Here is a 26209-nt window from a genome sequence, read left to right on the forward strand (position 1 = left end):
TTCCACATATTCTTCTTCCAACTCTAACTTTCTCCAAATAAACCTATCTGGATAAATGTTAGCTTCCTTACATTCATTCATAAGGATTCTTACCTCTCTCTTATATGCTTTAAAAATTGTAGTCGCCTCTTCCAAGGTGACTCCTGAATCAGGCGACCAACATGCAGGAGATACAGGTGGCAATGTATCAAAACAATACATAGCTACAAAACTCAGACAATTTGTTAGTAGCAAAGTATAGAAGAATTCATGAAGCAAAAATAATCTTACTTTTTTTCTTTTTTTTTATAATAAAATCAAATTCAAATAAACAAAAACTGAAAACAAAATTTTAGTTGACGAGCAACAAAATTTCAATTGAACTAAAATTAAAACTCTATATTTTGGCAGTCCCCAGCAACGGCGCCAAAAACTTTATCGGTAAATTAGCAGGTGTACTAATCTGCCAACATAGTAATAATGGGAAATCCCAAAGTATCGATCTCAAGGACTGCACGTTAATATCGAGTTTCAATAGTGGTTCAATTAAACAAAAACTATATTTGGATTTTTGATTTGCAATTATAAATTAACAATAAATAAAAATGACAGAAAATTGACTAAGTGGTTTTAACAAATATGAGAGCATGCTAGGGTAAAGTGTATGATTTGCCCTGTAATAACCTTGAATTTTGATTTCTTCAACAAGTTCATAACCTTTAATTACCGCCCTTTAGAGTATTTTCCCCTAAGTTCTTAGTGGGAAAACCTTTGAACATTCATCCTAAATCCTAAGTCCTTAGAGAATTATGATAAAATCAAGCCTTTATGTTATCAAGAGTTAACCGATAACTATAGGGTATCCCTAGTCCTAGGTGATATCTACTATAGTCTAATCGTACAAAAACCTTAACAACCGTTGTCCAGCTGGTTGTTAACCGTAAATCAATCTTGTCGGTCCGACAAAGAAAGCATAAAAACCTTGTACAATTAAATTAAATAAGAAAACAAATCTATTGATGAACTCAGGAATTCAAAATCATTACAGAATCAAATCAGGGACACCCCCTAGCATTAGGGTTTAGTTACTCATATTGTTCAAAGAAAACAAAATATAAAATAGAGACATTACAAGAATTGAGATGAAAGTTGATCTTCAATCGCTTCCGTTCATGAAAACCTTCTTCTCTCCCAAACCCTTGTTTTCTCCAATCTTCAATTGTGTCTTCTCCTCGCCAAAAAGTCCCCTTTTCCTTACATGAACTTCGTTTAAGTAGCTTCAGTATCAGTCTCAGTGTCAGCAAAAAGTCCAAAGTACCCTTAATACAAGACAGAGTAAAATAGATCAAAAAGTGAAGTTTCTGTCCGCACCCAAAAGCACGGGCCGTGTTTTTTCACACGGGTGCCCGTGTTTTTTTTCTGATTCACGTGGTTTGGAATTTTGCATCAGGCCCAAAAGCACGGGCAGTGTTTTTTCACACGGGTGCCCGTGCTTTTCCACTGTCTTGATGTTTTTTTTTGTGCTTTCCCTTGGCTTTTCCACACGGGCAGTGTTTTTTCACACGGGTGCCCGTGTTTTCCTCCTGATTCTTCAGAAACTTTCATTTCTCTGCCTTCCAGAGTCCCCAAATTGCGTCCATTGTTTCCTCTGATCAAACACATCAACCTGAAACACTAACACTACCAAACAAAGGCATAAAGATGCTCTTTTGACATAAACTTTAAACAAAATGCTATGCAATACTATAAATTAATAAACATGATAAACTTAACATAAAAGCAATAAAACAACCGAATATGTTACCGAAATGATGAATTTTTGCCGGATAAATGACGGAAACTTAATAGAAATGGTGACCGATCAGTATATACAATTTTACTTGGTGAAAATATTAAAAGGAATTTGATTTTAAAAGGTTTTTTAAAGCATACAAGATTTATTTTTGATTTAATTTTTAAATGACCAAATAATAAATATTTTGGGGATTTTAAAATATATTCTCAAAATAGACGAGATAAATGAGAAGTGTGCAAAAAATTAAGTTAAAATATTTTTTTTTGCTATTTTCAATGATTTATTAAAGTTGAAATAAAAGTGAATAAACTAGTGACAAAAAATTAAGGTTTGCATTTGGTGGGACTTGAACTTGTGCCCTCAAGGTTGCAGCTCAAAATCTTAGCCACTGGGCCAGGCGTTTACATTTGATCATAAGGCCCAATCAGTTTATAAAATAGTAAAATGAATGGTAAATGGTTAAAACGAAAACAAAACAACAAAAGTGCGAAAAGGGGGATTCGAACCTACGCCCTCATATACTAACGCCCTAACTCACATATTCTTGCCATTGGATCAAACGATGAAGTCAGTTAAGAAATGCATATCATTAAAAATAAAATAAACTAAGTTCATGAAGTTTGAAAACCAACGTCATCTTCAACCTCACGTTCACCATTTTTTTGGAAAATCAACATCATCAAAGCTCAACCATTTTCAAAGATACAAACATGAAAGTTGTTCATTTTTTAATACGAAGCTAACCATGTATCATTCATTCATTGATTTTAACTGTAACTCACTAATTTCCAGAAAAAACATGATGAACCCTAAAACTTCAAACTAAAATTAAATGACTAATATGTACAATCAATCCCTAAAACCTTAGGGCTTTTATTTAGCACATCAAAACTAACAATCTGGTATCAAGAAATGTTAAAATTGATGCTTAAATGATGAGGTTCAAGGATGAGCTACTTACCTCTGCAACTAGAAATCAAGGATGGACTTAAAGAAGTTCTGGGAGTGTTTTAATGATCCAGTTAGCTTCCCTGTGTTCTCAGGAAGCTTTAGTAATGCTAAGTTTGGACTGAAAGTGGTTCAATTTTTCTGGAGACCTCGACTTGCAGAGATGAACAAGTGAAATATGGAGATTTTGATTTATGTGTTTCAGTTAGATTCTAATGCATACATAAGTGTCTATATGTTATATAGAGGGTTTTTGAATGGTTAATTTGCAAAAGGGATTACAAGAGATGAGAGATTTGAAGTTATGGACTTCAAAGCTAAAAATGGAGAATTTTGACCAATTCTGACTTGAGAGAGTTTCAGAGAGGTTTGAGGGTGATTTCTGGTGTGTCTTAAAGCTTAGAATTGGTCTCTATTTATAGGGAAATAAGGGAGCTTCAATCTGATCACATGGAGTCTTAAGGCTCCATAACTTGTTTTTGAAGCAAAGTGGTGATCATGGTTCCAATGCATAGTACAAGCATGCTTAGAGTTGTTGGATGCTTTGGACAAGTTTTGTATGAGCTTTTGGTGGAGTGTATGTAGAAGAAACAAGTTAGAAGCTCAAGACAAATTAACTTTTTGATTAAATCCTCTTAATCATAATGGAAGTCAAGCCTTTATGCTTAAAATGGTATAAAATTTTGGATAATGCTTGAAACACTTGGGAAATGGCTCAAAAGCAAGTGTAATCCTCTGATCATGGGGTGTTAAACAAGTTATAGGACCTGTCTTTGTAGATTTTGTGATTTTGAATTGGTTTTGCAACTTGGTTCCTTCTTGTTCATGACTTGAATTTCAAGTGTTATGGTGCCATCTTATTTAATTCAAAACTTCCAATCTACACATGCTATAGAGGTGTTCTTGTACTCTTTGAAAAGATATAACAATGATCTTCAACTTTAGTCTATGGTTCTCCTTCAGATTCATCTTGGATCTTGGTGAAAAATGCCCATGAAGTTTGAAGAAAATTAGGTTAAAACACTTAGAAAAATTTGTTAAGTGTTGGAAGAAACTTTGTGAGTCCATAACTTTCAAATGGTTGATTTTTTGGGAAAACGTTGCAAGTGGCAAAGTTGTAGTTTGGACTGAGATCTACAACTTTTATGTTGGAAGTTTTTCCAAATTCTCCTTTGATTTTTAAGTAACTTGGGCCTGAAGTTATGACTGAAAAGCTTAAAAACACAGAAATTTTCTAAGTACTTGAAATCTTACAACTTTGACTTTTGTTGACTTTTGATCCTTGATTGATTTTCTTGATTTTTCTTGATCAAATGACTTTAATAAACATATATTCATGATTTTGATCTTCTGAATTCCATCGTTGACCACATTTCTCAAAAGTCAAAGGCAGTATTGAATAGTTGAATTTTTCCAAATAAATTGCATTCTTGTAAATACTAATTGAATCAAGCTCTTCTAATCAAATAGATGATGTGAGTGAATTATAATGAGGCATTGGAGATCCTTGAGCCATGATTTGAGCTATGGGGTCATGTCTTGATTAAAAGTCAGCTCCCCATGTGAACTAGGTCAAAAAGCCCTAATTAGTGCACCGGATGAAATTGGAAGTTGTTAATCTTGAATTGAGTCATCCTTGGACTTGGATTTTGATGAGGGGAATCACTTGAGCATATGAAAATGCTTGAGATCCTTAGTGGTCCTCAAAACCCTAATTTGCCTGAGTCTCCTTGATCAGTCACCTACCTTGGGAAACAAGCAACAAGCACAACATAATTTTTTTTGTATATTTTTGGTTAGTAAATGATATATGAACAATAATGATAATCACACTATTCTCAAAATGAGGTGGGATCTCAGGGTAAAAAGTGGGGGTACAACAAACACCAGTAAACATGAATGTACTTCTCAACCCTCGCTAGCAAGTTGTTAAAGTTTTGGGGGAATCTAATCCCAATATGTTTCACGAACTTAGACCCTGGTTGGAGTAAGAGACTCAAAGATAATTTTCCGCTTCATCGTCGACACTTTTGACCAGATGGCTTCCATGTTGAACCTTTCAATGTATGATTGAAGGGATTCATCTTTTTCCTGTCTAATTGAGCTTAAGTTTTCCACTGACTATGGTTTCTTTCAAGATATTTTGAAGTGAGCAGAAAATCGCCTATGGAGCTCTCTCGAGGAACTAATTGACTCGTTTTTTAACCAATCCATAACCTCTGCTTTTAGGGTCACAATAAATAACTCGCACTTCTCTGACCCCCTAGATACTCTAAATTTTAATAGGACGTAAAGGATTTCCCCGTACTTATAGGGGCATGTCCAATAGTTTTTAGAGTTACCTGTGTATATGGTGTTTATCCATTCTCCTAGTAAAATCATTTTGGAATGATACATCCCCGTCTCTTTCGAAAACGTTAGAGGATGAGGAACATGAGACATGGTGGTTGCGATGATGGAGATTCCTCTGAAGGTTACTCTCAGATTCTAATCCTAAGGGAAAATGCATTTGTGGGAGTGGGGAAAGCGTTTCACACCTACGATTGCCACTGGGTTGGCAATGTTGGGAAAACTCTGTCACACTATCAGCATAGTTTGTTACTACATTATTGTGGATCCTAGGTATCACAAAACAATAAGTGTCAATGGTTTTGACTCCCCCTCCCCTTGAAGTTTATCATTTTTTAGTTTCAACGCCTCTGAGTTTCTATTAATTGTCATCAACAAATATCTCTATAGGGTGTTAGCCTTTGTGTTTTTCACTGACATTACTCGAGTGTTGATTTGAAGTGTGACATTGTCTCATTTTAGAGGAGGAGGTACGATTTCTTCGACTGGGATGGGAATCCCTAAAGGTCGATGAAGTTTGTTCTTCAGTGGCCGAACAGGGATGGCCTCAATCAGGGTTTTAAAATACCGTCTACAATTGCAAAAATGGCCACGACAAACGGTATTGGTAGATGTCATTACCGATACCGTTATCATCATTTTTTGTGTTAAAGAATAAATTATGGTTAATTCACACCGCGATGACCGTGATCAATCTCGTGACACCTGTACAGACCGAAATTGTGAAAGCCTTTACACGACCGTGACACAACTGCGATTTTTTAAAAATCCCGGCCCCAATCGTCAGCAGGGGTTGAATCGAATTCCCTTAGTGTGGGGAGGATGTCATGAGTCCATCTGTGTTGTTGTTTACCCTCACGATCTTACTGGTGACAAATGGGTACGATTAGCATTTTGCGTGATTCTTCTCTCGCGGTTCACCATTTTGACGTTTGAATAAAGTGTTTGAAAGTAGTCACTCTCAAGGGTGTGAAGTTGGTATGATTTAAGTGACTTCTTGTAAGAGATTGTGAGCTCCAAATGTGGTTTAACATCATGATGAAGGTTGGTACTTGCAAACACTGAAACGTCCAAGTAAATTTCTATTGGAAGCAAGAGGTATTTTTATGCAAATAATGTGTGTACCTTGATTTGACGTTTTTCTTTCCTTTTATATAGGTAGTTTCTAGAGTTTTTGAAGACCTAAAACCTTCTTGTGCACGACAACGATCCATATGGACATGAGTCAGGGTATAATTTGTTTTCTCATCTAACGGTCCTCCTTCAATCATTTGTTTGAGTTAGGTGTTTTTTTTAAAACATATCCATAGCTGGTGGAATGGTACTTTTATCTAAAGTTGTTCGCTTTCTCGTCATTATAATGTTTTCATGTTTTAATGAGATAGTTCTTCGGCCTCCGGTGGTAAGTAAAGAGTTTGATAGATTTGTTATGAATTAAATGCCTCATTGGACCATTGAATCTGCTTTCAGCCCAGACAATACACGTTAAGTTCTCAAAAAATTCAAATAGCTTTTTAAACTTTTATATGATTGAGTTTGGATACCATAACCACATCAATATCCCTATTTCTAAGTGTAGTGTCACTAAGTCCTACTATTGATTGTTTCTATCTAACTATACTATTTTGTAAGAATAACAGTAAAACTCTGGTGGCTACAAAAACTGCATTCCACTTTAATGAAAAACCATGAGTCACTGAGGTGGTACTCAACAATATTTATTAGTTTTCTAACCACCACATTTACAACTCCTAGCTATTTTTCATGCTATAAATATCATTCACAACCTTCTTCACTCTCAAATAATCAAATACTATTTCATCACATGCCTTTCACTTCCATTTTCAATTAAAGTTTCACCAACTCATTGTAAGTGATTTTTCTAAAAAAAAAATTAATATGATCTCAAGTTTGAATTTCATGATTTATAAGATTCTAGCTAGCAGTTAGCACCTAATTATAATGTTGTCTCTATGTGACAAGAAACAATATAGTTAAATTTATCAGCATTGATATTTATTATGCAACAAAAAGTGGACCATAGAAATTAAAGTTGGATTGGACCTTTTCAATTTTGAGATTCTTAAAGTGCGTCATTCAGGTTTTTTGTGGCAAGTTAGAACAAGAATGAAGAGGTTTTCAGTTGAGGTTGAGGATGGAAGAGAAGGTGGAAATGGTAAGCTTTCGGTTGGTCCGGTTTACCGGAACCTTCTCTCGAAAGACGATTTTCCTCCAATGGATCCTGATTTCAACTCTGCTTGGGATATTTTCAGGTAAATTTTTATAATGTTTTGTGATTTATCAATAAAATGAACATTTTTCTGAATGTTTTGTTTTTATAATGATTGATTGTAGTATGTCTGTCAAAAAACATCCTCAAAATCGGATGCTCGGATGGCGAAAAATTGTTGATGGAAAGGTTGTTAGAAGTTCAATTTGTGTTATGTAACTTGGTTTAGTTATGTATCTGTAAGATAAGGTAATTTTTTTTGGTTTGTTTTTGGTTTATGTTCATAGTTTGGACCTTATGTGTGGAAAACATACAAGGAAGCTTATGATGAAGTTTTGCAAATTGCTTCTGCTTTAAGAGCTTCTGGTGCTCAACCGGTAAGTCTTTGCAAAAGAGCTAACTCCCTCACAATGTCGGATATGAATTGCGTGGATTAGTGGATTTAGTAGTCATATCGGTAGTTGTTTGAACAAGATCAGACATATCGGACATATCGTTCAGATTTTACATTTTTTAATTTGTATCGTCTGATTTTGATCAACCAATTATCGATATGACTGACTACATTTTTACCGCATATAGTCAAAATTGCATAATTTATACTTAAAATTAAATTTTTATGGTGATTTTATCATAGGGTTCTAAAGTTGGAATTTATGGATCTAACTGTCCACAATGGATTATAGCAATGGAGGTTTGTCACTCTATTAAATTTTTTTTTTAATTCTCTTTATATATCATTTCTTCTATAATGTTATAATAATTCATAATCATGTTTTGTTTATCATGTTGGTGCAGGCTTGTTGTGCACAAAACTTCATTTGTGTCCCTCTCTATGACACTCTAGGTAAGTTCTTAAAAGAGAACATTTTCTTGATTTAATGGGAATTTCTTAATTAGTGCTTTGGTATAAATGAGAACATTTTTCTTGATTTAAAGAGAATTTTTTGAATTAGTGCTTTTGTCTAAATGAAAACAATTTTCTTGATTTAATGGGAATTTTTTAATTAGTGATTTGTTCTAAATGAAGAAATATTTTGATGCAGGGGCTGGTGCTGTAAATTTTATCATAGATCATGCTGAAATAGATTTTGTTTTTATTCAAGATAAGAAGGTTAAAGAGGTAACTGAAGCTTAAAATTTATTTCCATATTTTAGATGAATTTATTCATACATTATAGATTCAGAATTCAATTATTCAAGATGAGAGGATAAATATCTCTTTCAATTTAATCAGAGATCTTGCGAATAGAGAATATTCAAAAAAAATTGCAATTAATTCAAAAATTGGATGAGTAAATAATTACCTCTTTGTTTTCAGGTATTGAATTCTAAATGTATATCCTCTAAGAGACTAAAAGGTAAATTTACAAGTTTTTAAATTTGGATTTTAATATATGTTTAGGTAAGAATTAAAGGCATTTATGTATGTACCTAAGTTTGGTTGTGGTGGTTACAGCCATAGTGGGTTTTACTTCATTAACTGAGGCAGAGAAAAATGAAGCCACCAACATTGGAATTAAACCATATTCATGGGACCAATTCCTAGACATGGTAGGTCTATATGGATTTTCTCATTTAATTTATTTAATCATTCTCTCAACTTTTTATATTTAAGAATTAAGATCTAATTTTTAGATATCTTTTGTAAATACACATGTCTTTTTTATCATTAATATATTCTTTTATGGTCAAATATATATAAAAAGGAGAAAAAAATATACTGACATTGTAAAATAATTTTACACTATCAGCCAATTAGACACGTGTATTCAACCAAATCACAATTTTAATTTAAAAATAATAATATGACATGACCGAATGTTATAAATCTATTGGATGAAGGTATAACATTAGTTTACATTAACATTGCATTACCACTTCATAAAAAAAACTGAATTCCCAATCAAAAATAATTCTTTTTAATTGAAAAAAATATAGAAATAGATGACAATTGACAAATGATCAAACAAACAAAAATTGTCCCCACTCAATAATAATTCATTAATTATGTATTTTTAAATTGGTATAATTTTATATTATTATTCTTATCCATTAACCTTTATATAAATAATCACTCATAATATTTATATAAATAAAAAAATTCTAAATTTTTCTATAAAGACAACAACAATTATTTTTTATTTTAATAAACAGAATCGAATAAGAATCAATTTTTACTATAATATTGTTGGTTCTATTCAAAAAAACTAAAAAATTTATAACTAAAATTTTCTGTTTATAACAATATATTATTTTTATTTTATATATTTTTCATTTTTATGCTTTTGAGTTTTCTTTATATTTTCTTCATCCTTAAAATAAAATGTAAATAAGATAAATTTTAATTGTTTTTAAAAAAGAAAAAAGGGATATGCACTGACAGTGTAAAATAGTTTTACACTGTCAACCAATGACGATCACGAATCAGGACAAATCAGACTGAAAATTTAAAAAAACTTATATGACATGACAAAACGTTATATTCTAATTGGATGACAGTGTAAAACTTTTTGACACTGTCAATGCATAATCATTAAACTCTTTTAAAAAAAATTAATTGTATTATTTTCAAATATTAATTTACATTTTGTAATTTTTCTCATAGTAAAAATGGATATTATTTTAACTTCACATTTTGTTCATTGTTAATTTTAAAAGTTCTTTTAAAATATTGAAAGAAACAAAAAGTAGTATTTCTACTTCAAAATAAGTGATCCAACCCATAGTGGTTGGTAGGTAAATATTGAATGCACCCTAACTCTTGTCTGTACTAGCAATAAATGTTGTGGTCCTAAATATAATCCATTTTTAGTTACCTTTTATTGTAATAATATATTATTTTTATACAGAGAAAAAATAAGCATGCATTATTTATAATTACTTGTTTATATTATATTTCTCAATTATAATTAATATCTAATTTATTTTACAGGGAAAAGAAAACCCTTCAAGTATTTCTCCTCCTCTATCTCATGATATTTGCACAATAATGTACACAAGTGGAACTAGTGGAGACCCTAAAGGTGTTGTTTTAACACATGAAAATGTACTTGCTTTAGTTAGGGGAATGGATCTTTTTATGGAACAATTTGAGGACAAGGTAAATCTAAATATAACAATATTTAATAATTATATTATATAATTTTTATATAAATTATGAGAATAAATTATATAATTAATACTTATTTTATTTTTTTAGATGAATGTGGATGATGTTTATTTATCATTCCTCCCTTTAGCACATATTCTTGATCGTACAATTGAAGAATATTTTTTCCGTAATGGTGCATCTGTTGGATACTATCACGGGGTATATTTGTCTTTTTATTTAGAGTGGATAAAAATTAATTTTTTAAATTAATTGATAGGGATATTATTATTTAAAAAAATTATTTATGTGATTTTTGTGTGAAGGATTTGAATGCATTGCTGGAAGATTTAGGTGAATTAAAGCCAACATTGTTTGCTGGTGTTCCACGGGTTTTTGAAAAAGTATACGAAGGTAAGGTTAAGCTGATGAAATATAAAAAAATTTATTTTTTATTTATTGATTTTATTAAGATAATATTAACTTATAGTGTGATTTGATTATATTTATTTTAGGTGTTAAAAAAGCAGTGGCGCAACTAAATCCAATAAGGAGAACGGTTTTTGGCTTGCTCTATAACTAGTAAGTCGCCAAATTGCTCTTCTATATTTTTTTTGTTCAAAGAATTTTGCACCCAATTACATATATTTATGTGTGATTCCTTATTTAAAAAATATAGTAAACTTGGTTGGATGAACAAAGGATACAAACAGAAAGATGCATCCCCTTTTGCAGATCTACTAGCCTTCAGAAAGGTTGTGTACATCTCTTCTCTTGCAAATATAAATATACTATAACAATCTTCAATTACCTCTTAAACAAAGGATCAAATTCTTAACATCTTTTTTCTCCCTAATTAATCTCCAATTAGGTGAAAGCAAGGCTAGGCGGACGTGTTAGACTAATAATATCCGGAGGTGCAGCTTTAAGCTCCGAGATTGAAGAATTCTTGCGCGTCACTACTTGCGCCTTTGTATGCCAAGGCTATGGTAATAACCAATGAATGTCTCTTATATTATTAATACTATAATGTTTCATAACGATACACTGACATTCTGTGTAGCACCATCACCTCTGGAAAAATATGTGTCTGAAACTAACATAAATACTTGCAATTACGTTTACGTTAGTGTCTGTGTTTCATAATTGACATTAAGGTTAATCCAGGTTTGACAGAAACATGTGGGCCTACTACACTTACATTTCCCGACGAAATGTGCATGCTTGGCAACGTCGGTGTTGTAACTGTATACAACGAGTTGCAGCTAGAAGAAGTTCCTGACATGGGTTACAATCCTCTTGGAAATCCTCCATGTGGCGAGATATGTATCCGAGGGAAAACCGTTTTTACCGGTTACCATAAGAATCCTGAGTTAACCAAAGAAGCCATAAAAGATGGATGGTTTCACACCGGAGATATAGGAGAAATGCTACCTAATGGTATTGTAAAGATTGTTGACAGGAAGAAGAATCTTGTTAAGCTTTCGCAAGGAGAGTATATTGCACTTGAGTATCTTGAAAACGTTTATACCATTACTCCAATTGTTGAAGATGTAAGTATTTATTTATCAACATTTTCTGGTTTTTGTGAGGTTTTGATGAATTTCATGTTGATGTCTGTTTTTTGTTTACCTTTAAGATTTGGGTGTATGGGAATAGCTTCAAGTCAATACTGATTGCAGTGGTTGTTCCAAATGAAGATGTTACTAATAAGTGGGCATATGCAAATGGTCACATTGCTTCTTTCTCTAACCTTTGTGCTCTTGATCAGTTGAAGAAATATGTTCTATCTGAGCTCAAATCTACTGCCATGAGAAACAAGGTAACATATAAGGATTAATGATGCAAATTGCTTTGTAAAGAAGCTTTGTTTTATTTTTGTTAAATTTTAATCTTGCATTTCTTTTACTGGGGTGGGTGGCAAACTAACATATCCGCCCTATTGAGACCTCCTTACAAAAGCCTGAAAAAAAATTAAGCAGAGCAGACATAGTAGAGGGACGAATTAGAAACTTTAACTCACTCTGCTAAAAAATGGGGCGGGTTCGGCGAGTCCTACACTCCAAAAGAATAAAATTGACATAAAGTCATAATTGCACCCACTAAACTCGGCCAAAAAATGGGGCGGGTTCAACGGGCCCTACACCCCAAAAGATTAAATTTGACACAATGTCATGTTAGCCTGCAAAAAAAAAAACGGTGCGGATTCGGCGGGTCCTGCACCCCAAAAGACTAAAATATACAAAAAGTCATGTTTGCACCCACTAAAGTCGACCAAAAAAGGAGCTGGGCAAACAGGATACAGGTCTAAAGTCTTATTTCGGCCCGTCAAAAATTACAGAGCAAACATACATGTTTGGTGTGTCGGGTCCATTTTTCCATCTCTAGCATGGTATATGAATCTCTAACGGTTTTGTTCCCTTTTCAAATTTTTTGCTTTGTTGAAACTAGTTGAAGGGATTTGAACATATCAAAGGGGTTATACTAGACCCACTTCCATTTGACATGGAAAGAGAGTTGGTGACTGCAACATTAAAAAAGAAAAGGAACAATATGCTCAAGTATTATAAGGTACTAGTATTTCTTTTTTTTCTTTTTTCCCTCTTACTATTAATGCTATGTGTTTCTGTATAGATATATATGTTATGTGCTTACAAATTTCATGACATTGTAACAGGTGGAGATAGACGAGTTATTCCAAAGTTTGGCTGGAGATAAGCTTAAATTTTGAGGTTTCTAGACATGGTTATGTCTATTTAATAATACTATAGTATGTTGTGTGATGTATCTCCAATTGTTTACGTATTGTACCTAATGTTGAAAGTGTACCCGAGAATAAACCATTTCGTTTGAAGAGAGCAAGTATTTGAATTTGTTGAAAATCTTCGTATGCGTGAGAAGTGATATTAGCTTACTATTTTGTTTATAAGTAACACTTAATTATGAGGAATTATGAGGAGTACTAGAGAAAAACAAAAGATCTAGATAATTATCTATCACATTAGGTGAGTAGGGTTTTCTACTTCTATTTTTAACAAATGAGTATTTCTTATTAGACCTTTTAAAAGGTGTGTCCAACTTTGATGCGATAATTACATATCACCTTAGGTGAATAGGGTTTTCTACAACTCTTGCTAACTTTAAGGCTATATCTATTTGGAACTTTAGAGATTTAACCTCTTCCTTCATATTATGACGCACAATTTCTATATTTCATTTTTTTAATGGAAAAATAAATATATTGATAAAAAGAAAATTAAATTACAATAAATAAGCACAAAGCACAAGAGGTGTTTGAATATAAGATACTTCCTTCATTCTCTTTTATAAGAAACTTTTGACTTTTAGGTTCACTAGATAAATAATGTATTTAGATTATATCTAGACTAAATACATTAATTATTGAATAAACCTAAAAGTCAAAAGTTGTTTATAAAAGATAATGAAGGGAGTAAAAAGTAACAAACTCGACAAAAAAAAGCCTCATGGGGGGACAACCAGAAGCAAAATCACAACTGCTACAGAACCACCTTGCTACTCTCAGGGTAGAGCTCGATACAACTAAATCCACCATCAACAGATCAAATTCCAGCATGGTAGACATCCACCACCACACACTGAATCAGAGCAAACACTCGATCAACTATAGGTGCAGTTAGAGGATAAAATTCTAAAATCAATCCACGAAGGTGTAAGAGTTCTCCCTCACCCTACCCAAAAACCAATTTCAAGCCAAAAATATGATCTTCTCCTCCACTTCTTTTGCTATTTTTGTGACTCCATTTAAAATAACATCGTTTCAAGCTTTCCAAATAGACTAGATTACATCATGCCAAACCGTAAGGTAATCACTCCTATACTTTACCCTCCCTCCTAAAGAAAGGAAAAACTCAAAAAGCAACCTAAGATCTTGGTGAATAACTACCTGTCACCCCAACCACCTGAAAACACTATACCGTGCTAACGAGGCTATCTCACAAGTAATAAAAAAGGTGAGAAGCAGTCTCAGCCCGAATCTCGCAAAAGGGACAAGAAAGTCTAGATCCTACAATAACTACTAGGAAAAGACAAAGATCTTAAATGGAGCCCAAATATCCCAAATAAGGGAGAGAATATGACTCTGAAATGAAAGTGATGCCATAGAAGAAGTCAAACGCCCCCCCCCCCCCACTAGATGAGGTAAGTGGAAGCCACTGAAAAATTATTGTCCTTAGAATGCTTCCAAATATACTTATCTTTGTCTAAGGTAAGGATAACATATCTAAGTAAGGCATGAAACTCCTCAAGAACGGGAAACTCATGAAGGAAGAAGGATTTCATCTATCAAAAGTCTTAGGTCAAGACCCTATTGACGACCTCCATTATCTCGCCCACCAATCCTTATGGTTGGAGAGAATTGGAGAACAAACCAGGATACTTAGACTTTAAAGGATTCTCCCTAACCAAGGATCCTTCCAAAAAGAAATATGAAGACCCGACCCTACTTTTCTAGTAATGCCATCAGAAAAACAATCAGATCAGTTATCTTCCTCTTTTGTCCCAAGGAGAGATATCACTTTCCACCAGGACGAAGAAGAACAAAAAACCCTAGCCCTACATCCATTATGAGAGGGTAAAGAGATATCTTCATATTTAGCTATCAGAATATCTCTCAAAAGTCTTGAATCCCCTACAAGCAACCTCCATCTCCACTTAGCTAGAAGAACATAATTAACCAGTCGGATATCCCTCACTTCTAACCCCCTTATGCTTTTAGGATTACATACATCATCCCAATTTACCCTAGGAAACTTAGACACATTCTTCAACCCCCCCCCCCCCATGAATCTTCTTTGTAAATCCACAATCTTTTTCTAAACCATAACATATATTTTCAAAAAGGACAAGAAGAATACATGAATTTCATTAAACACCAAAATAAGAATAACCACTCTACCCCCTAGGCTCATATATATGCTTCCAATTGTTGATTCTTTAATCCAACAAAGAAAACAAAGGATTCCAAGTAAACTCAAGACGAGGGTTAGCCCCCACTAGCAGCCCAAGGTACTTGAAAGGAAGAGAGGATATCTCACAGTGGAGAAAGTCTTCGACTGAAGTTAGTAATATATGGTATACATTAACCCCCAATAAGACTACTTTTGAAGAAGTTAACACGAAGACCCGAAGCCCTCTCAAAACCTCTAAGAATATCCTTAATACACCATAAATTCTCTAGAGATGGATCAGCCACCAAAAGAGTGTGATCAGCGTACTGAAGGTGAGACATTGTCAATCGAAGATTCCCAATTCTAAACCTAGAGTAATGACCAAGCTCTTGGGACGTCTAAATTACATCGCCCGATTTATCGCCCACATGACTACTACTTGTGTGCCGATCTTCAAACTGTTGAAGAAAGATCAAGTGGAAAGGTGGAATGACAAATGCCAGTTAGCCTTTGACAAAATCAAAGAATATCTCCAAAAACCTCCAATCTTGTTGCCACCTGTGGAAGGCAGACCTCTGATAATGTACCTAACTGTGTTAGAAGACTCAATGGGGTGTGTACTAGGACAACATGACGAATCCGGCCGAAAGGAGCACGCAATCTACTATCTTAGCAAAAAGTTTACCGATTGTGAAACAAGATACTCACTACTCGAAAAAACTTGTTGTGCCTTAGCTTGGGCGGCTCGCCGACTAAGACAGTACATGCTAAATCACACCACTTTCCTAATCTCCAAGATGGATCCCATCAAATACGTGTTCGAAAAACCTGCTCTCTCTGGAAGAATAGCGAGATGGCAAATGATCTTAACAGAATATGACATTCAATACACTTCACAAAAAGCAATCAAAGGAAGTGTGGTAGCTGATCATCTGGCTCATCAAGCAGTGGATGATTATCAAGCATTGAACTTTGACTTCCCAGACGAAGACATTATGCTAGTCAATGACTACAAACAACCAGGACCAGAAGAAGGACCTGAGCCAGGATCCCGGTGGACTATGGTTTTTGACGGAGCTTCTAATGCACTTGGCAATGGCATCGGAGCTGTGATCATTTCCCCCGCAGGAGGTTATACACCATTCACTGCCAGGTTATACTTCAATTGCACTAACAATATAGCCGAATACGAAGCATGTATTCTGGGTCTTAAAGCTGCAATCGATCTAAGAATCAAATTCCTGGAAGTCTACGGAGACTCGGCCTTGGTAATCTACCAAGTCAAAGGGGAATGGGACACGAAGCACCCAAATCTAATTCCTTACAAAGAATATGTGCTGAGTTTGATTCCTTACTTCGAAGAAATCACTTTCGAACACATCCCACGCGAGGAAAATCAACTAGCTGATGCTTTAGCTACCATGTCATCCATGTTCAAAGTCAGGTGGGACAACGAGGCGCCTATGATCACCATTTACAGGCAAGATGAACCATCATATTGCAATGAGATCAATACCGAGGGAACAGAAGAAAAATCATGGTTCCATGAAGTAAAAAGATATCTCGAAGCTCAAGAGTACCCTGAAGGGGCATCTATTAACGACAGAAAGTTTCTAAGGAGATTTGCTGCCAAATTCTTTCTAAGCAATGGAACCTTATACAAACGCAACCATGACTCGACTTTACTTCGCTGTGTAAACAAGAAGGAAGCAGAACAGATCATGAAAGAAATACACAATGGTGCCTTCGGTACTCATTCCAGTGGACATACAATGGCTAAAAAAATCCTTAGAGCAGGTTATTACTGGTCTACCATGGAAACAGACTGCCATCATCACTCCCGAACATGTCACAAATGCCAGATATACGCTGACAAAGTACACGTACCTCCAGTTCCATTAAGCGTCCTGACGGCTCCTTGGCCTTTTGCAATGTGGGGTATTGATATGATTGGAGAAATCAAACCTACTGCCTCCAACGGACATCGCTTTATCCTGGTCGCTATTGACTACTTCACAAAGTGGGTAGAAGCAGCTTCATTTGCTTCTGTTACCAAGAATGTGGTGGCCCGGTTCATCAAATACAATCTCATTTGTCGGTACGGCATCCCTGAACGGATTATCACGGACAATGGCACAAATCTAAACAACAGAATGATTACTGAACTTTGCACACAGTTCAAGATCAAACATCATAATTCTTCTCCATATCGACCAAAGATGAACGGCGCGGTGGAAGCTGCCAACAAGAACATCAAGAAAATCATACAAAAAATGACAGTAACCTACAAAGACTGGCATGAGATGTTACCTTTTGCTCTTCATGGTTATCGCACATCTGCGCGTACTTCAACAGGGGCAACTCCATTCTCCTTAGTCTATGGTATGGAGGCAGTTCTTCCAATTGAAATTCAGATTCCTTCCCTAAGGATTATGAAAGAAGCCAATCTAGACGAAGACGATTGGATTCAAACACGGTTGGACCAGATAAACTTGATTGATGAGAAAAGGCTCGCAGCTATTTGTCATGGTCAGCTATACCAAAAGCGTATGATCAAAGCCTTCAACAAAAAAGTCAAAAGTCAAGCATACCAAACTGGTGGCTTGGTTGTCAAACGCATCATCTTACCACAAGGTGATCCCAGAGGCAAATGGACTCCCACCTACGAGGGACCATTCATAATCAAGAAAATATTCTCCGGCGGCGCCATGTTGCTTACCACCATGGATGGTGAGGATTTCCCACACCCTGTGAATGTTGACATAGTCAAAAAATACTTCGCTTAAAAAGAAAAAAAAACAAAAAAAAACAGCTCGCTAAGTTGAAAACCTGAAAGGGCAACTTAGGCAAAAAATGAGTGTCTCGGTGGATTGAAAACCCGAAAGGGCGGTCCAGGCAAAAATTAGAGACTAAACAAATACTATCCCGGTAGGCGGAAAACCTGAAAGGGCAACCTAGGCAAAAGTTAGGGAATGAAGCATACAACTATGTTCCGTTCAGCTGCCTACTCACCATCAAGATTCAACACCTCAAAGACACCGATCAGTCCAATCACTTTCTTCCAACAAGTGAGGGATGAGATGCTCGAAGACAGATTGGCAATAGCAGAATTGAAACTTGACTGGATTGTTTTCACATAGCTATTTATCTTTATAAATATTTTCCAAAACTTTATGACAGTTTCCTACTTCTAGGATTGTTGTCTCCCTGTGCGAATCAGCCTATCATGGCTCTTTTTCAAAAATCAATGCAGCTTAGGCTCAAAAATCACTATTTTCACTTTTTCTGTTTTAAATACGTAAACGTCCCAATGATAATTCTGAATAAACATGTGCATTTGAATATGATTGATGTTTACCAGGAAAAACAGGAATAGCATTCAGGTAATGTCCCAATTATCTGGACATCATCCCATCAGAAGAAAATCCCCAAGAGAAACACATTTCTCAGCAAATTCCTCAAAAATATTTTCTCTTCAAAAGAAGTCTTATCCCCCAGCAGGGTTGTTCCAGATTACTATCTTCAGAAGGTGTGATCCCCGCACCCGGACTTGGTCAGATAGTGCATCGGAGGATTATGCATCTTCCTCATTCCCATTTGAAAGGGCATCAGAATTTCCAGCTACCTTTCATTCCCAAGTGATAGTCAAAGATCCTTCAACAGAGTACCATGGTTCTCAAAGAATTTCCCCAGCCGAGGGTACTCAAACAAGACAAAAGATCATCAACAATCACAATATAGTCATATCCAGATGACTGACGGAAATTTATTTTCCCAAATAGAAGCTTGACATCATATTCATACATCACACATTCATATATTCATACATCACACATTCATATATTCATACATCACACATTCATATTCACATTCATACATCATACATCATGCATCATGCGCATATTCATGCGCATATTCATACACAACATAACATGCCTATTTCTCCTGTAGCTCACATTACATGCATCATAAACATTGCATATCGCTAACTTGATTTTTTCAGGTAGACAGATATCTTCAACAAAGATATTCTCAATCACATGCAGTGTTCACCTGAATTCCATGAACGGTTCTCTCAGATATAATCAAGCCAAAGATTCATTCTGATCACTTATCAACTCAAAAACAAACATCACATATCTAAGTCGATACCTCAAACGGTTCAAGAATGATCTAGCATCGCAGATCTAAAGTTGATACCTCAGACGGTTCCAGAACGATTTAACATTGAAGATCCAAAGTCGATACCTCAGACGGTTCCAGAACGATCTAGCATTGCAGATCTAAAGTCGATACCTCAGACGGTTCCAGAACGATCTAACATTGCAGATCTAAAGTCGATACCTCAGAAGGTTCCAGAACGATCTAACATTGCAGATCTAACATTGTTGATACCTCAGACGGTTCCAGAACGATCTAACAGTGCAGATCTAAGTCGATACCCCAGACGGTTCCAGAACGATCTAGCATCACAGATCTAAAGTTGATACCTCAGACGGTTCCAGAACGATCTAACATTGAAGATCTAAAGTCGATACCTCAGACGGTTCAGGAATGATCTAACATTGCAGATCTAAAGTTGATACCTCAGACGGTTCCAGAACGATCTAACATTGAAGATCTAAAGTCGATACCTCAGACGGTTCAAGAATGGTCTAACATCAAAGATCTAAAGCTGATACCTCAGACGGTTCCATAATGATCAACTGTCAAAATCTAAAGCGGAAAAACTTTGGACAAGTTCCGTAGCAATCATCCTCCTAGACTTAAAGCGGTAACCTTGGACGGTTCCGAAACAGTCAACACAAAGACTTTCAAATCCTTCATCAAGATATAATCAATGGATTCATTCCGATGAACAAACCCTCAACTCATTTACCAGGTGGCATCTGAAAGCCCATCTCAGGTAATGTTTCAATCTGCCAACAACATTTCGCAGACGACATTCAAATGCAACTTCCAACACCTCTTCTGATCAAGGTAAGTGCAAATTTTCAGGGCATCTAAATATTCAATCATCTTCTACCTTCAGATTTCAGACAATCTCTTCAGGTTTAAGAAGATTGAATAGGGGCAACTGTTATACCCCAAAATTTGCCCGCATCTTTTTTCAAGAAAACTCCAATCTGAAAATTAAGAGTCTCATATAATCATGGATTTTTATTTCAACAAATATCCTGACATATGAAATACTTAGTTTTTAGAATTTTTCTTATACAGTAATTTGGCTTGCAGTTGAATTTATTCTTACGCAAACGCCAAATACTGTTTATTACTTCACACATGCTATTTATTTATTTACAAATAAATAGTACTGACACAATTGGTACAGAGTTAAATCTTTTGCAGGCGCAGAATCAGGAAACTCAGACTGTACTGGTAACAGTATATATTAGTTATTTATTATGTCTGTGTTTTTTTTAACAAGTCATGTAAATAAACTTTAATTTTACACATAAAACAAAAACAACAAAAAGAAAATTAACTTTGACTGTTGATTTTTCACTCTAATTGCTACGTCAATACCTGAACAGTCAGTTGACAGCCAAACTGCTGGCAGTACAATTCTCAGTGTTTTGTACCATCAATCAAATCAATCTTTTACAATTCAAAATTCCAAGATTTTTGTTCTAGAAGTCTTCTGAATATCACGCGATTAGCAGAGACTCAACACTGCACAAAAATCAGGTACGCTTAACTATCTCCTACACAAACAGTCCCTGACTAGGGTTTTCTTGTTTTTACAGGAGAAACAAGTTTTTGAGACCTCAAATGGATTTCATGCACATCCATATATCTCAAAGTACCATCATACAAATTTTCAAACTTCAATTCACTCAGACGCACCGTCAGCAGCTCAAACAGTCAACAGACGACCCGTTTGACCAAAAAGTCAACAGACAGTCAAAAATGAAATTTTTTGTCAAAGTCCATATTTTGTCAAAGGATTCATCATTTGATCATTGGATGATCATAATTCATCAAGGAAAGATCAAAAATCAACAAAACCCTAAGATTCAAAATTAGGGTTTTTGCCTGAAAAGTCAACTCAACTTTGACTGGTCATAACTCTCTCATCCTTCATCCAAAAAATTCAAACCAAAGCTCATTTTGAAGGAAATTCAATTATCTTTCAAATGCAATTGATCCCATGGTCATTGCATTCACCATTTGAAAAATATGACCAAAGACATTACAGGTCATTTTCAAAGTCAACAAAAAGACACTTTTTTCAAAAGGACACACAAGGAGCATGAAAAATCATTTTGACATGAGACCAAAGACATTGGTTAGAGGACTCTTTGAGGTTTCCAAAAAGTGCAAGAACTCCTTCATATGACAAAAATTGAGGGATTTACACCTTGTTGAAGTTGGCTAAATTTTGGAAAATGCATAAAAACAACATTGCTCAAAAATGCATGGGGCCAAGTTTTCATGGTTCAAACATCATTACCATAATATTATGGGCCTCCCACGACCAAGACAAGGCCCACTCCATTTTTTATTCATTTTTGGTTTAATTTTATCACATATAAGATTAAATTAAAAAAGAAAAATGGATGGATAAAGAATAGCTTACAAACCAAGCATGACTCATCAAGAGAATCATTCAACTCTGCCCCAAGCCAAGTACAAACAGAAGGAGGGTGGAAAATCAAGCCATGGTGGCTTAAATGCAAAGCTACTCATGTTGAAAAAGTCAAGATTCCACAAAGCTAATGAATGCTTCTTAGCTTCACTTCCAAGCAGCTCTTGGCCTATAAAAGAGCTATCATACTTCAGCAATCAAAGAGAGGACGAATTCAGAAGCATTCATAAGCATATATCACTCTTGTAACAACTTGTAATATTCAAAGAAACTTGAAATTCGAATTTTAAGTTTCAGTCAATTTCAATACAAACTAAACATTCAAACATCATCTCTGAGCTTCACTGAAACTATTCCAATCAATTGCAAGTCTTAAACCTCATTGAATCGAGCTACACAGGTCACGATTTGCTCAAACAAAAACCAACTCATATCTGATCATACACGCACATTTAACAAGATGTAGATATATATTTGTGTTTAGATTGGTGCTCTGGTCGTTTCTGGAGCTTTAATTAAGTTTTAATGACCGTTTGCACAAAACCACCATTTTAGGGTTTCTAAGCTCAAATTTAGGGTTCTTCATTAGAGCCAAAATTAAACCAAATTAAGGGCATGGTTACATTCAGTGGAACAAGACGAATTTAATGGTCCTATCGCGCCTGATTTCTATGCTTGTTTACACCTATTCGCTATTTTGCAGGGATGAGTTTAATCTATTACAGCGCTTCTAGCCAGAAAGCGCTGTTAAAAGTGGTGTCTGGAGGTTGAAGATGATGCGTGTCCTCACCCCATTGGCCAGCCAGCGCGCGCGTTCTTTTAAATTTTCCTCTAATCAAGTGTTTTGCAGGTATACTGATTGCCATGCGCCTCAAAATCTGAGCCTTCTGATCCACTTTCCATCCAATCCAACGCGCCAGATCATGCATGAACATCATACTCCCTCATAATCAACCACATCTGATTAGTATCCTTTTATTTTTTATTTCTATTTTAATTTCTTTGCAAAATTAATTAAAAATAGTTAAAAAAATCCAAAAAATACACAAAAAATATTTTTAAGCTTCTAAAATAATATATTATTTTCTGAAATAAAAATATTTTATATTTCTTCATAATTCCAATATTTTGCATAATTAATTAGTATATATTTATATATTTGCTTTTTAATTATTTTCAACCAATCAAAAAAAATCATAAAAAAAATTGTTCTTTATATTAAATATTGTTTATATATTATAAACTAATTTTGTACATATTTAGGATAATTTTCTCTTTAAGTTTTAATTATTTGTATAATTATTTGCATAATTATGTCTTAATTAACTTAATAAACTTCAAATCAATTTCAAAAATTCCAAAAAAAATTAGTTTTGTTTTAAAATTAATTAACAAGCACATTTGAACATATTTTTAAGCTTAATTTCTAGGTTTAAATTTATTTTCTTTTTCTCATTTTAATTTAATTAATTATGCATTAATTTTAAATTAAAATCAATCATAAAAAATCCAAAAATATGCCTTTTATTTTTCTTGCAATTTAAATTCCTAGATAAATGTATAGGATGTCAAGATCTCCATTACGTCGTACGATATATCAATCCGAAGAACTTACTTTCAGTTGTAAGTCATCCATTCTGCTCCTATCTAAAGTGATGCTAGGCTGCTTCACGCAGGTGCGCTTCGCTCGGCCACATGATGAACATGTTTTAAGCTAACTGCATGTCGAGCAATCATGTAAATAGGCTTAGTTTACATTTCCTGCACAATCGATGTAATAGCGTAGATTTACTTTCCGCACTTTACATTTCCGCATTTTAATTTCCAGCAAATATAAACTGCGTGTATGTCAAAGATAAAATTGAACCGTTAGATCACTAACTTCAAAGATAAAATATCTGAATCCAATCACAATCACACTTGCACCTCTTAAGGTAATCCCTTCTCATTCTTTTCAAAATCAAAGTCAAAATTCTACTGTTTCGAGTACAAAATCGAACCTTTCGTTTGTATCCGGTGAAAGGATAGATTTTTAAAGGAAATAGGATAAAGACCTTACAACTCAGGGTAGACCTCCTAGTTTGCTTGTTCAAATCAAAACAAACAAAATTCTCATACACTGTTGTTTTTCAAAACAAAACTTTCCAAAAAGACAATATTTTGTATACATCCAAACACGGATCATTACAAAGTTAACGTTCTTTTCAAAACATCTTTCGAAAGATAAACAAACATTTTGTATACATCCGCACAAGGATCATTACAAATTCAATTTACAAAGGTATTTGAAACCACATATGAGCATTCTAAAGTAATTGAAAAGTGATCGAAAAACAAGTGAGCTAAGCAAACTTAAGAGCCCATGGATAACCATGGATACAGAGGGTGCTAACACCTTCCCTTTGTATAACCTACCCCCTTACTCAGAATTTCTTAAAGGTCTTTTTCTGTTTCTTTTATAAACCTTTCCTTAATTGGATAAAATAAAAGGTCGGTGGCGACTCTGTGAATTTTCAAAAATGCGAAAGCATAAGCGATAAAAAAGAGTCAGTTCACGTATCTCTCCCGCTCAGAGGTATGGCCCGAAAAACGGAGGTCCACAATATCCATTTACCAACACCGCAAGATTCCCAGCAATGACACATGCTTTCATTCAAGACCTCCAGTTCTCACTAAACTTGAATCTAATTAGCTTAAAATCTATGAAATTCCAACTAACTGAATCATATACTTTCTCAAAATCTACCTTAAGAATAAAGCAAGGTTTTTTAGATCTTTTAACCAAGTCAACCACCTCATTAATAGCCATAAGTCCATCCGCCAACATTCTCCCCTTAAGAAAAGATGATTGGTTAGGATAAATGAGCTTCTCCATCATAGGATATAGCCTAAGGGCAAGCACTTTCGCCACCCACTTATACAGGGATCCAACCAAGGAAATAGGCTGAAAGCCTCCTATATGGGAGAGGGAATTAACATTAGGGATTAAAGTCACAAAGTAAAAATAAAAACTACGAGGTAGAAATGCAAAATGATGACATTGATCGAACATGATCCCTAAGTCGCCTCTAAGAAGATTCCAGAATATTTTGAAAAATGAGAAATTAAAACCAAATGGACCTGGACTTTTATCTCCCTCACACTGAGAAACAGCCATATCAAACTCTTGGAGACTAAAGTGAGTCGATAAGGAAAGGTTATCATCCATATAGATGGGGTCTATCAACATAAGATTCTCTAAATATTTCAGTGAAATGATTCACAACCTCTTGTCTAATATCAGAGGCCCCTTCAATCGAAACCTCTCCAACCTTTAGCGTTAAAATAATGTTTCTCCTACTTTTGTTCTTCACAAAAACATGAAAGAAACCAAAATTTGCATCACCTTCATTGAGCCAGTTAGATATAGATCCCTGAATCACTTGGGAGTCCTTAATCCTAAGGAGGGACCATAAATATGATATCACTTTGGATATAGTCTCAATCTCCTCCTTAGATAAGACACCAAGGGCAACCAAAGAATCAATCATGTTAACTTTATCTCTCTACCTATCAATCTAGGAATCGAGGTTACTAAAACCTCTTTATTCCAAGATTTAAGTACCATTTTGATAGATTTAAGCTTCTCCAACAGAACAAAAGTTTTCCAACCCTTGACCTCAACAGTGTTCCATAAGTTAGTAACTAACTCAGGTAACTAACTTAGGAAGGTTATTGGGAGCTGACCAATAATTATTAAATCTAAAAGGTTTTGGACTCCACGACTGATTGCTCTACTTCAGGATAATAGAACAATGATCAGAGACATCCCCTCGGAAGAGCCCGTTGAGAAACCTCCCCCCCCCCAGTTGTCCCGCCATCCACTCAAGATCAAAATACGATCAATCCTACTAGCCATCCCTCTTTTAAGCTGAAACCAGGTAAACTTTGTTTCGAGGAAGGGGAAATCTATAACCTCCATCTAAGAGATAAAATTTGAAAACCCAAACAATCTGCTTTCCCAAAAGAGGTTGAAGAATGACTCACTCCTACCTTTTCAACAAAAGAACATGTTGAATTCAAATCCCCCATAACACACTAAAGAGCACCTACAATGATGGTTTTCCTCTACTATTTCCTTGGAGTCTAAGATCAAAGCCCAAGGATTTATATAAATACCCTAAACCTGGTTTTGAGAAAGAAAGTTAATCTCATTACGTAAATACCACATATACAAAGCTCTTCACCTCTCTGCGTGAGCTAGCTCTAAACTCCGCAATACACGTTAAAACCCTTTGACAACCATTAACTACTAGGAGTT

At 34.8% G+C, this 26209-nt stretch overlaps 1 protein-coding gene across 1 annotated transcript; it reads left to right on the forward strand.

Moving 5' to 3' along the window:
* Positions 1 to 6792: 6792 nt before the first annotated feature.
* Positions 6793 to 13274, forward strand: LOC131641083 (long chain acyl-CoA synthetase 1-like). Its single transcript, XM_058911407.1, has 19 exons — positions 6793 to 6940; positions 7173 to 7344; positions 7427 to 7490; positions 7589 to 7678; positions 7939 to 7995; positions 8100 to 8148; positions 8348 to 8424; positions 8623 to 8662; positions 8761 to 8855; positions 10237 to 10404; positions 10504 to 10614; positions 10719 to 10806; positions 10908 to 10974; positions 11072 to 11147; positions 11264 to 11381; positions 11560 to 11945; positions 12032 to 12214; positions 12844 to 12963; positions 13070 to 13274. Exons 2-19 carry the CDS (start codon positions 7199 to 7201, stop codon positions 13121 to 13123), a joined length of 1989 nt encoding a protein of 662 aa, XP_058767390.1. The 5' UTR covers positions 6793 to 6940; positions 7173 to 7198; the 3' UTR covers positions 13124 to 13274.
* The last annotated feature ends 12935 nt before the right edge of the window (positions 13275 to 26209 follow it).

The sequence above is a fragment of the Vicia villosa genome, unplaced genomic scaffold (genome assembly GCF_029867415.1).
Source record: "Vicia villosa cultivar HV-30 ecotype Madison, WI unplaced genomic scaffold, Vvil1.0 ctg.003510F_1_1, whole genome shotgun sequence".
NCBI classification, from domain to species: Eukaryota; Viridiplantae; Streptophyta; class Magnoliopsida; order Fabales; family Fabaceae; genus Vicia; species Vicia villosa.

Bases quoted from the DNA above. Each gene is read 5' to 3' on its own strand.
- LOC131641083 (XM_058911407.1), top strand. From the start codon at position 7,199: ATGAAGAGGTTTTCAGTTGAGGTTGAGGATGGAAGAGAAGGTGGAAAT. The intron at 10,405-10,503 runs GTAAATCTAAAT...TTATTTTTTTAG, and splicing joins TGGAACAATTTGAGGACAAG to ATGAATGTGGATGATGTTTA. The intron at 12,215-12,843 runs GTAACATATAAG...TGTTGAAACTAG, and splicing joins CTACTGCCATGAGAAACAAG to TTGAAGGGATTTGAACATAT.